The sequence below is a fragment of the Cryptotermes secundus genome, unplaced genomic scaffold (assembly GCF_002891405.2).
Source record: "Cryptotermes secundus unplaced genomic scaffold, Csec_1.0 scaffold1297, whole genome shotgun sequence".
Taxonomy (NCBI): domain Eukaryota; kingdom Metazoa; phylum Arthropoda; class Insecta; order Blattodea; family Kalotermitidae; genus Cryptotermes; species Cryptotermes secundus.
The window spans coordinates 403,165-416,296 of record NW_019732392.1 but is presented as its reverse complement, the minus strand read 5'-3'; the positions used below and the strand labels follow the sequence as shown (position 1 = coordinate 416,296).

General features: G+C 43.3%; 1 protein-coding gene across 1 annotated transcript in view; it reads right to left on the bottom strand.

The window, feature by feature from the left end:
- LOC111867707 (ecdysone 20-monooxygenase) overlaps window positions 1-13,132 on the bottom strand; it is a gene marked incomplete in the record, with an annotated part of 39,487 nt that overhangs the window by 10,509 nt on the left and 15,846 nt on the right. Inside the window, 5 exon segments of the mRNA XM_033752786.1 lie at window positions 864-993; window positions 2,454-2,649; window positions 3,124-3,314; window positions 5,161-5,359; window positions 6,386-6,517. Of these exon segments, the coding sequence (XP_033608677.1) occupies window positions 864-993; window positions 2,454-2,649; window positions 3,124-3,314; window positions 5,161-5,359; window positions 6,386-6,517 (848 nt within the window).

Genomic DNA, 13,132 nt, shown 5'->3' with positions numbered 1-13,132 from the left:
CTGTTGATTCGTGGATTGTTCCAGGATGCTGCTTGGACTTCAGAATTTATATAAAGTCGAATGAAGAGTGCGTTTGAGTTTAGTGATTTATAAAGGAGGTAGAGGAGGAGATGACACCGTGGCCTACCTCAAATTATTTTGCCTGTTAAGAGCTGAGGAAATGCATTCAGGACGGCCGGGTACTCGACTAAAATTCCAATGATGATACCTCCCGAATAAAAGAACCTGAGCCTATTCCCAGATGAACTTTTCGGAGGTGGGCACGTTTGAATTATGTTACCATGAACATTTAACAGGAACCATCGGAGCCCTGCATATAGGCCCATAATCATACTCTCATTCCATCAAACGTAAGCAGCCTATGCAGTTCACTAAGTGCCGTAAAATTACGTACCGACCGAAAATTTTGACATTTTCAGGGATAATCAAGTCAGTACCGTCACAGCCAATACTGTCATTCGCGGCGCCTGGTCAGTATGCATACCGTCATACAACACAGTAAGAGAAATTGCCTGACACCATGGCGTCATGCGACAAGAATAGTTTTCGTAAAGACATGGTTAGAACTCCAGAAGTATTACTTTGAGACAGTAATTAATTCAACGTGGCACAGTTCAAGTTGGTTCAGGCGGAAGAGCTTCTGACTTGTACTCTTAAGGTGCTTCATTCGAATCTCGGCCAGGACATGGGCTATCTCAATTGAGATTTCTCGTAGTGTTCGATAGTCTACCATGCCAACGCCGGGATAGTACCATGTGAGTGCAAGCTATATAGTCTCGGCTAGTGGCAGACAGAGGCGCTAAACAAACACTGAACATGACCAAACTCACCGTCTGCATGCCAGCGGCAATGAAATCTATTAGTGCAGCTTTCTTCTCGCGGACGTCGAGACCTGGTGCGTTAAGTATGGACATGAACACGCTGCTAACCGCATCAACAGAGCACATCTCTCTCTCTTCTGTCAGGGCAGATTCGACCATCTCTGATACTATACTGAAAAAGAGTCCAGAAGTTAGAAAAATGACATCAGAAAAAACCCTGGTCTTCTGGGTACCGTTCAATTTACGGTCTTCTGTATAAAGTTGTGGGTCGTTTATTAATGTATCGCTCCAAACTGAAGCCTCAGTCTCAATGATAGGAGTGAAGGTTCCTCCGAAACACTGGTAAACTTCCATCAGGCTACACGGTCTTATAAGATGAGACGTTCTTAAGCCGAAACGTACGGTTCTCCCATAAGAATCAATATAATTAGCTGATTATGTGAACTTAAGAAAACGCCTAGTCAACTTATAATATTGTGGCGTGTGGATCCATTGAAGACAACAACTGAGAAACAAGCAACTATATAACAGCCATTGCTAAGTAATGGCTTCGAAAACAAGCACGTTTTCACGGTAACGATAGAATACTGCATTTAAGCAACATACGTTTTCTAAGCGGTCCGTTCCGTGATGTTATAAGCAGACCAGTTAGCAGTTTCAGAGTTCCCGGAGTGGGGCGGGTTCGAATACCTCCACGGTAGGTCTGCGAGTCGCAGGAGGCTACGAAAAGGGAACCCAGTGCCTGGGGGCATAACTGGGCCACCCTGTTCCTGGGGGATATAAATTCGGAGGCATGGCCCTCCAGGTTGGGGGAGTGTCAATTCTGAGACAGTAAAATTTGGCCAGGAGTCCCGCGGGACTCGGACCCGACAATGACTGTGTTGGCGAAGGCCAGCAGCAATTTGAAACGATAAAACCGTCCTCTTGTCAGAGAGGCCACCTACATCAACAAACTCGCAATTTTCTGAAAGTAATAAAAATCTCGTCTTGGGCCTCAGATGGAGGCTCGACACCAAGAGAGACTGGCTGACTGACCGCCGGTTGTAACTTGACTTTGACTTTGACTCTAAGTTGCACTCATTTAGAGAACCACTAAGAGTTCACTCGTTGTGAGCTGTTGCTGTTAGAAGCTGGTAGCTGAGGAAGGGGAACGTTCGCCGTTGGAAGCCGCTACCAAGAAACGGCAGTGAAAACGTGATTGTATCAAAGTGTGCAAGAAATCGAGTCATAAATCCAAGACCTGTCTATAGACACGCTACATAAATCGTGACAATAATATTAAACAAAAATAGACTCTGGTGGTGATGTTTCGATTCAATTGGCTCAAGATAGGGTCCAGTGGTGGGCTTTTGATAACATGTTTATGAACCGTCGTGTTCCATAAAATGTAGAAAATGTCTTGAACAGGTGAGTAACTATTAGTTTTCTAGAAAATATTTCCCTGCCGTGGAAAAAAGTATTGGTATGTACTTTTATTCTGAACTTATTTTGGAATGCATTTTCTGTATCAGAAAACCAAAGAAAAATGCAAAAGTGCGGCCCTAAAACTTGCTGAGATGGAAACATTTCGGATGGGTTTGTAACCGTGAAACCTGCACAGTTCAACGCGATGCATATTGAATTTATGCTTACTCGTAGATCTTCTCCTCGCTTTCCACGAATAATTTGTAGGACCGAGTGGGGAAAACCTTCCAGAATGGGAGCCCATAGAAGGTATCACGTGAGGCACAGAAATGACCCTTGATGGCTGCGCCCAGCCTGCACGCCTTCGCGTCCACTTCGTGCTCGAGGAATCCCATTCGTCGCCCCAAGATCAGGGTGCATGTGCCTGCAGACAAGAAACACAGGTGGATTTTAAAACAAATTCAGTGAACACAAAAGAACACAGCGTTTCGGAAAGTGTATCTGTTTCTGTCTTCAGGCGAAGGGGCTGGGAGACACCTACACTGTTGGGTCCTCTAGAAAGAGCTAACCTCAATCACTGGTCTCCCACCCTCTTACTTGAGGAAGGAAACAGAGCCAATTTCCGAAACATTGTTTCTCTAGTTCTTTTTAGAATACCGGACGATGCACAAAGTGCAGAATCTCAGATCACCAGAACCCTTTAGAATCTAATGGACTGTTGTCGTGCTTCAGCTCACTATGAATGCAGGTTTTGTTTAACTAATCTTTGTGGTGAGTCTGCATGTTTGTTAATAGGAACTTAAAATAAAGAACATCCTTTGGGTATATTTTATTTGGGAAATGGCGTATCCTTGCATAATGAAAGTTCAATGAGCTTAACTCCGAAATATAGACTCACTTTCTAAACCCATCCTATTAGCCAGTTCCTCGAATCCTGAGATTACGCCATGCTTGTCACGTGTTGTCCTTAGAAATGACATAAAATCTTCAACCACCTGGTTCAGTTCTGGGAGGAACCGCTGTATAGTCTTGGCGCTAGTGAGCTCAGGGGTGAGAACAGACCTCAACATGTGCCACTTTTCGCCTTGTCTGAAACAGAATGGTTATGTTCAGTTTAAGATCTTATTTGCAAGTGGCCCACTAATTCAAGCAGTCTTCACTGCATGTCGACTATCACAACCAATCACATTATCACCCGAACGATAGACGTGGTGCTGACTGCGGCCTATTGCACTGTCTCTGCCGACAGACTGAGTAAGCACGTACAATTCCATGAAAGTGCATGAGGGCCTGGAGGTCTCAATATCGGCATTAGACAGAGGTGCGTGATGAGGCCAGTTTCATGCCAGGCTTATTCTGGCTGAATTGCCCTAGAGAAGAACCTCTCGTGTCCCTTGAACAGAAACTGCGGGGTGGCGAGGAAAAATACCCTGCCTCTGACGAGAATCAAACTCGGTATTTTATCCCGTAGTCCACCCATAAGCTGGAGAAAGAAGCCCGGTACCCAGTGAACAGAAGAATACGGTTGGGGGAAAGATACAGCATTGGCGATATAGAAATCCTTGGCCGTGCCAGGAATCGAACCCCGCTGGTCCATCCCTTAGCCTTGTCATGTACCAACCGAACTGAACTACCCGGGCTCCCCTCTGTTCAACGGTTTCCTGTTAAAAATATTAAGATAGACCTTAAATAGAACGGACCTTGCTGAGCATGGGGTCCAGTGGTCTGTCCTTATGACATGATAATGAGCTACGAGTTGAGTGACCACCAGTTTCTCAATAAGAATTTTATTCTGTGGAGTTAGTTAATTAAAATAATTATTTCCAATAGACTTTCCCTCTCAGAACGGAGTCGTATGGCGAGAGCACCGGCTGGACGACTGGTACTCGATTCCCGGCAGGGAAGAGAGAATTTTTCCTTATCAATAACGTCCAGACTTCCTCTGGGGCCCACCTAGCTCATGTCCTATATGTAACGGGACCTATTCATCGGGAGTAAAGCGCCCGGGGATTGAAGCTGACCACACACCTCCATCTGGTGCCGAGGTCAAGAATGTTGGAATTGTACTTCCACTCCCCCATATGTCTTCGTGGCATAACGCGTAATTAATCAAGCATAGGACAACTCCACCTTTCTTTCACTTTTCGCTATTCAGAAATTATCTTGCTTAAACCGATTAGCTTCGACGGATTGTGGGCGCACGGGTGTACTGTTCAGAACACTTGTACAAATTCACTGGCTTGCAACAAACTTTATTATGCTAGATCTGAGGTTCTCATAACTGTCACTGTGGAGCATGGCTTTCTGGGATATAGTGCCGGGAAATCCGGCATTCAGATGGAAATGTCGCTTCCATCTGCAGGTTCGAAGAGTTCATGCATTATGTTCTAGAAAATCAAAGTCGTCAAAGAATTCTAGCTTCTGGGGTATAATCGCATCTTCAGGGTCGAACAATATGAGCATTGTGTAAGATTTGAGGCTTTCACGGCGGTGACTATGAAGAAAGCAGTCTTCTGGGATTTGGCACCGTGTATAAGTGGTGTTAACCGACGTTTCGGAGGAACGTATCGCCTTTTACCGGTTCTCACGGTCTCTTCGCTTGCAGAATTTTTATATTTTTCTTCTACCCTGAAGCTGGAGGCGATACGTTCCTCCGAAACGTCGGTTAACACCACTTATACACGGTGCCAAATCCCAGAAGACTGCTTTCTTCAATATGAGCACTGTTTGCCACCTGCTTTCCCGCTGGTTCCTTGCTTGGCTTATTCGACCCTGAAGATGGAGGTGACATGTTCCTCCAAAGCGTCAGTTGACTTTCAAAGGACTACATGGCGTTAAATTCCAGAAGACAGAAATCTTCAGAACCAGCGCTCTCATAAAAAACTATCCCAATCCTGTTACTGTGGAGACAAGTGTGCTAGAGGCTTGAACATACTCGTTGATGAGTCCCAGTGTGGTGTATCGGTCTGGCCGGGACTGGCGATACCACGCTAGGACTTCTGTTGGGGGTCGCAGCGGGAACTTGCTCTGGTGCTTGAAAACGACTTCGATGTCCCGCTGCTCCAACAGACTCACTACCGGGAAGTTCCACAGCGCTCTCTCACGCACAATACTTCCGTACTTCCGGAACATATCTGCAACAGACATACCTCTGGTGTGGACACAGACTTCCGGATTCGTGTACACATCATCAAAATCCACTCCTTTCGATGGTTTAGCCCAATCGCTTTAAAAGGCCTGCCTCACCCTGGTCTGGGGCCTTCCGAAAAAAAGAAACAAGAGGTTCTGGGAAGAACTAATTGTCTTTTTTTCCTTTGACATGACACGGACCACACAGAAAGAATTATGGAGGAACATACAGACACAGAAATAACCCGTTGCCTAGCAACAACAGGGGTGCACACAGATACATCGACAGCAAGGCGAACATGACTAAAAATGAGGGGGACACAAAAACACAGGCAACAAGGTGACCTCATAAGCCTCTTTTCATTTTTTCAAAATAAGGAAAAGAAAACAGGCTAAGAATCTTAATTCAGTTCAGTGAAATATTGTTCTACTTGTTCTACTTCTAATTGTATAACCCATTATACGGTCAACTAGTTTGTACAAAAAGTAATGTGTTATTTTAGCAACAGAGTTGTGTTGCGTAATAAATAGTATTGATGTTATTGGTTCTAGTGATTCTTTACGGAATATTACTTTACTAAATCTTTAATCAATATTAATCTCGAATTTCGTGTATACTCTACAAATTAATAACTTGCATTTCACCTCGGGCACAGGCAATTTCTGGGTTGATAACGAGTATCGTGGCTGTAACCAGTCATTTTGCCCATTCAGCTTACCCGGCTTAAGGAGTTGTTATGATTCACGACATAAATTTTGCGACTTTCACAACAGTGACTGTTCAGACTGTGGTATTCTGGGCTGTAATACCGTATAGTCTTGTTGGCGGATGCCAATCTAACCCCATCGTCACTGTATTATGGCCACAAAGGTGGGGGTAGCATGTTTTTTCTTTTCAAAACGTTGATATCTATGCCACAAGGCATCACAATCTAAAAGACCAAAATCTTAAGGACTGGCAATGCTCAACTTAGATTCGCAAATCTGAACTTGCTTTTCGTAAGGCGTTGCATTAGCGGTCCGGTACTCACCTCTGTATGCCTCGTGTATCTGGTTCATCTTGTATGGTCCGAAAATGGAATATATCCATCTTGTGCCCAACACTGGAAGAGCAGGGCCAGGTCCAGGTATGTCTCGCTCTGTACGGCGTCTCTCACGTTGCGCTGAAAAGCAGTAGGCCCGTTACTAACTAACTACATGGAACTGAGTCACTCTTGAGAAGTCGGCAATCGCTCGGAAATTCAATTTCCCAACATTCCATGGAACCCGAAGGTTAATTACCGTGTTCATAACATCCCGCCACTGACTTCTAACCTGAGCCAGATTAATCCAGTTCATACCACCCCATCCTATTTCTACAAGATACATCCCAATAAGTCTTCCTGCTTCGCGCCCCTGTGTACTACGTGACCAACCCATCTAATCCTCCTGGACTTGATCATTCTAATTATATTTGGCGAGTTCGAGCTATGAAGCTTCTTAATAAGCAACATTTTCCGGCCTTCTTCGGTCCAAGTATTCTCACCACTGTGCTCGCAGATAACTTCAGTCTATGTTCTTCTATATCCTGTTGCACTATACACTCCTACAAAGAACTACAACCAAATAAATTGTTTCATTCACGACGGCATTTGTATTATTACATATAGAACTATGTTCTTCCCTTAATGTCAGAGACCAAGTTTCGTACCCATACTGAACTGCAGGCAAAATTATAGTTTTGTATGTCTTTAGACAACAGACGAGAAGATAAAAGGTAATATGGCCGTTAATAATACATGCGTTTTTAATATCAGCGATTTTAACGGTTTCCTTAATGCGCAAATTTGGTATTAAGTATTGAAATTGCTGCACTGAATGAGCTGGAAACGTGTGCTTCATTTAGCCCAGTGCTGTCCAACGTTCTTATGTACTCGGGCACGCGGGCGCCACCACACACTACTACTACTACTACTACTACTAATAATAATAATAATAATAATAATAATAATAATAATAATAATAAAATCTTTCGAAAATATTTTACAGTACTCAGACGTTCAAAAATGTCTCTTGTCTTACAATTTGAATTAATATTAAAAATCGGCTCAATTATATGTGGTTACGGAGGGCGCCAGAAGAATATACCGCGGGCGCCGCGTTGGACAGGGCTGGTCTAGCCTATGTTGAACTGGATTTCTTCACGACGGTTGTGACCCTGTGTCATTACTTGATCAGATCTGCTGATACGAACACGGAAGTAAATACATCTTTATTTAACGAATTTCAGCGTAGAATGGTTTTGTATGACTGGGATTCTTACAGAGGTGGTTCCTATCTTCTGGGATACGTCAACCGACGTTTCGGATCAACAAGTCTCCTTCGTCTTCAAGGTTGAAAAGTAAGCCAAGTAAGAAACCAGCATGAACCAGGCAGAAATCAAGCTGCTTTCTTGCTTGGCTTATTCTTCAACCCTGAAAATGGAGGCGTCTTGTTCCTCCGAAACGTCGGTTGACTTTCAAGAGACTACACGGCTTTATATCTCCGAAAACGGAACTCCTCAACCGATCCGCTTTACGAAAATATAAAAATGGAATATTTTAAGTTGCATCATCTATTCTCAGTTCTGGTTGCAACACCGCAGTTCCACCGCACGTGAGCTGCCTGAATAACTCCTTGTTATGAAATCTAAACATGGAGTCTGTTTGCGAGAAGACAGGACACTGTCTCATACACGCAGTTTCTAGGTCACTTCACCTACAGGTACCTGAATATCGGCCCACCATACAATGGGACAGGTATGTGCCGAGTCTTGGGTTTCAAACAATGTGGACAATGCGTCCTGGATAGAATTATCAAACTCATCACAAAACTGTCCCCAATAATCATCACAGCGTCTAACATACTTACAGCAAGGGACTGAAAATTGTACTGATACTTATGTCGTAACTCTCCGTGAGCTTTCGTAAGGTACAGTGTTCTGAAATCATTAGGTTCGTTGTTGGATCTGAGGGTCCCACAGCACTGCATGTGAAATCGTGTAATTCAGTGAAAGGTGCATTTTATTATTCAAACTGAACAATGGTGTTGACAACTGTAACGATTTTCCATTAATATTTCAATGCGCTTTATGTTAGTCTTCTTTTTCGGCATATACATTTTCTGCGAAATCTCCATTTCGAAACAGCACATTTACTTCTTGCTTATCGCGACTAACTAGTTCACTTTTCCAGTTCCCTCTGTCATCCACCATCTGCCATATGTGGCCGATGTTAGTTTGGCCACCCTCGGAAGGCGCAGTCAGCAACAATGTGACGCCCACGGGGAAGTGCTGTACCGGAGCTGCAGAGGGACTTTTGCACGCAACTGACTTGATGGGCGGCACGTTCCACAGAGCAGACGCAGTGGCTCTGTCGCCAAGGATCTTGCCACATGAAGACAACTGTACAAATTAACCGAACAACATTCACAAGAGACCACCACTGGACAGCCTGCAGCCAGACAAATGTAGTCCACTTGCCCACAACCTGCCTCTTTGAGATTACCTTCCTATTTGTACCTACTTCTGGCAAATGGTGACCGCCTCTGTGGTCTAGTGGTCAGAGTTCCTGGCTTCAGATCCAGAAGTCCCGGGTTCGATTCGCGGCGCTACCAGATTTTCTGGGAAGTCAGTGGGTCTGGAACGGGATCCACTCAGCCTCGTGAGGATAATTGAGGAACTATTTGAAGGAAAATAGCGGCTCCGGTCTAGAAAACCGAGATTAACGGCCGTGGGGATCCGTTCCGCTGACCAAATGACACCCTCTATCCACAAAAGTTGGCATTAACTTCGCCGACAAGCGGCGGTAGCTCGGTCAGCATAGTTCGCTTGCGGACTACAGGCCACGGAGTTGTTGCAAATGGTACAAATTTGACCTAGATTTTGTACAAATTTCTGATCCTCCCTCATGGATGCTACGTGTCCTGAACATTTCATCATCCTTGACTTGATCGCTCTAACAGTAAACAGTTATGAGTGCAACTCAGACCCTCTAAGTTCCTCAGTCTTCCAGTTACGTCCTCTGTATGTCCGTGTATCGCGTTCCTGGACTTCCTGCTCTCACAGAATTCCTCCCTTCCAGGGAATAGACAAGTTGCACGCCCACACATAACAACAAGCACAGTTATAAGCTTTTTTCGTAATAGATTGGTGAAGGAAATAAAAAGAAATATTCTGAACTGAGAGACAGCAAGAATATTCCCAATGTTGTAAGCTCTTAAATTCTTCTGAATGTTATCATCATTTTATTATCACTACATTATTTTGATTTGTTTTGCCTTTCCAAATATTTCAGATCTTCCATAATTCTGAAAGGTTTCTTACTCATCTTGAAATGACTTCTTGGTCCCGCAGTCTTGTGACGACATAACACATGGAGATACTTTGTTTCCTTTTGGTTTCCCCCCTCGTTGGTGGCTCCACCTTATCGTGGTGAAGGGGTTTGAGTATGCCAGGGATCCTGAGAGCTATACCAGCGGTAGCGCAGCTACTGGCAGGGCCTCCCTTGCTGGACAGGTCAAAGGGTAGGCATCAAACGAAGAGAGACAAAAAAAATGCCGGAGGCAGCGTCATCAGCAGCGACTTGAAGCACAGAACAAATGATGCTCGAGATGGTTCAAGTTCGCATAGCAACAGGCGTGACCAGAGTGGTTTGAACGGCTGTTGTACTGCGATGTGGAAAGCAAATGGTAAAACTACCACATTATCACTTTTCCTGGATAGTCTCTTTCCAAAAACTGAGACACCATGTATGCGAGATATTTCCTCTGGGGTAGAAAGCTCTAGATCGCATTAAGTGGAGGAACTCTTTTGGAAGAGACTGTGGACCTCTCGTCTTGACAGTTTACAGATGAATAAATGAACTCATTTCTGTTAGAGGCTGAGTGAACCCCAGGGCCATAGTGCGGCTGGAAGGATTAGGTCAATTAAAAAAAAACCATTGACCTCCAAACAAAATTTATTTCCATCTTCTAGCAGAGCTTTTGAGTTTCTGTGCATGAAATTCATGCGCGTTAAAAGAATTAACTTTCACAGGGCGAAAATATAAAAAACGTAGGCTTCTTCGCGAATCAGTTGTCTCATTTTATGCAGGTGGTATTTTAGACTGGCCATTTCCTTTCTAGTTTAGTTTCGTTCTACATTCTGGTCTTCGCTAGGCAGTCGGGTTTGTGAATCAAAATACGCCGAAAATGGCGTCCACTGCACTTACAGTAATAGCATTTTTTTCATTCTCAACGGTAATCCGAAAACATTTCCCATGAGCTCTAAAAATTGTAGTTCAGTGTTATGTTCTTTTGAATAGCACTGTACCATATTCATATCAGCGTTTTGTTACACTATTCACAAAATGCTTGCGTCGTCTCTCATTATATAATAAGCGCTATAGATAAAATATTAGATTATTCTGCTTAACCGTGGGAATTTGATACGTCATGACGGGTAGGATGACACCTCATTGTTGTCGACATTTTCATGTATCTTATTTATACCACAATACAGATCTTCCTTGTTGGTCTTCTGTTTTCTCGTTACCACCACTAGTTGCACAGCTGCGCCATGGCCGCTAGCACCACGGACTTGCACAATAATTATTTATTTTTTCTTATGTGTAAATCCTCCTCCTCTGCTGTCCAAAAACATGAAAATTAGAATATAAAAACTACAATTTTGCCTGTGTTCTGTATGGGTGTGAAACTTGGTCTCTGACATTAAGGGAGGAACATAGACTGAGGGTGTTTGAGAACAGGGTGTTGAGGAGAATATTTGGACTGAAGAGAGATGAAGTGACAGGAGGTTGGAGAAACTGCATAATGAGGAGCTTCATAACTTGTACTCTTCTCCAAGTATAGTTAGAATGAACAAGTTAAGGAGGATACGGTGGGCATGGCATGTAGCACGAATGGGGGAGCCGAGGAATGCATATAGGATATTAGTGGGAAAGCCAGAAGGAAAGAGGACACTGGGAAGACCACGGTGTACGTGGGTGTGGATCTTAGAGAGATAGGATGTGATGGTATGGATTAGATTGATCTGGCTCAGGATAAGGACCAGTGAAGGGCTTTTGTGAACACGGTAATGGACCTTCGGGTACCATAAAATGCTGGGAAATTCTTGAGTAGCTGCAGAATTGGCGGCTCCTCAAGAAGGGCTCAGCTCCATGAATAAGTAACTAGGGTGTGGTTTTGGTTCGACTGGTTCAGGATAGGGCCCTCGAGTTGGTTCTTCTGACTGCTGTAATGTATTTCGATTTGAATAGAAGTCGAAATATTTATTGACCACATGAGCGACTGTCGGCCTCTTTAGGAAGGAACACGTTATGATAATTTTCAGGAAGAGTGGGAGGTTCAAGGGTGTAACAGACATTATTCTTAATAGAATCGATCTCTTTAGGAAAGGGAATTAGGATTTCGTCCCCTGTTTAAAAAAGGGCTTGAATATCGAAGGCTTTTGTGTAACCTGCCATTAAACAGACAAGAAATGGAGCGATGTGTCATCAGCCTAAGCGTAATAAAACTTGAAGAACTGATGGATGGACGTCCTTGGAGTCCCTTGCTAGCTGATTTATAAATTGCATGGTTTAAATGCAATAAACAGGTAAGGCAGGTCCTCTCCTTCTAAACATTGGGGATACGATTGTAGGAAGGTGCAGTAAATGAACAATGGACTCCAGTCGTGTGCACGTGAAAATAGCCCCTCGACAGCTCGACGTTTTGGTTTTATTTGTGCAATAGCGCCACTTCTCGATAGCCACAGCTCTTTTTAATTAATTCCCTCATAATCCCTGGTCTGGTCAAGTGGGATTTGTGGTGGACAAAGTAGCGCTGGGGCAGGTTTTCTCCGAGTACTTCGGTTTCCCCTGCCAATCTTCATTCCACCAATTGCTCCACAATCACCCTCACCTATCATCTGGGGCTGGTACAATAGGCCAGAAGTGGCCGCAGTACAAGGGACTTAGTCCCACCCGACTAGCAATAAAAAAAAAGTTATATTAAAGCAACTACCAAGATTAAAAATTTGTAGAAATTGTAAAATTTCACAATAATAAGGATCAAAAACATGTGTTATACGTTACAGAGAACAGGAGCGTCGCAAGAAGAAAACATCGCAAGTAAAGATGAAGAGTTACGTTCTCAGGCAAATGTGTATTAATGTGAAAGACGAAAATGCAATAACATTGGAAAAATTTTACTTAAAAACTAATGCAGTGTAGCGGTTTTGAGAAGTGAACAGTTGCATGAGGCTGGACAAGTAAGGCCGAAACATGTAGGAAATTAATTGTAAATTTTAATATTATTTTAAATTAAGGAGAAATTGTAAACAAAGTTATGTTAAGACGGAAGTTGAGTGTGTAAAGTAAATTCTCTATATTATTAAACTTCGACCTTTATTTTCTACTTTAAAATGTTTGTTGATAAGCCTTCTTCACTTTCTTTCAGAGATGGATTAAAATAGGACGGGAGCAGTTTACAGTGACTAGGTCTATAACTTCTAATCTTCGCTCTAACACTATCATTAAGTTGATTAAATTAAGAAAGATGAGATGGGCTGGGTGTTTAGCATTCCTCGGGCAAACACATACAACATTTCGGTCGGAAAAATGTCAAAGGGAGTTATGAGAAGTACACACAAAATTTTTTAATTTTCATTTCATGCTTCCTGTTGTGTTACAATATACAACTCTTTACCAACCGTCACAACACAACAAACATTTGTTGCGTTGTGACGGTTGGTAAAGAGGTTACACAAAATTTTGGTCGGT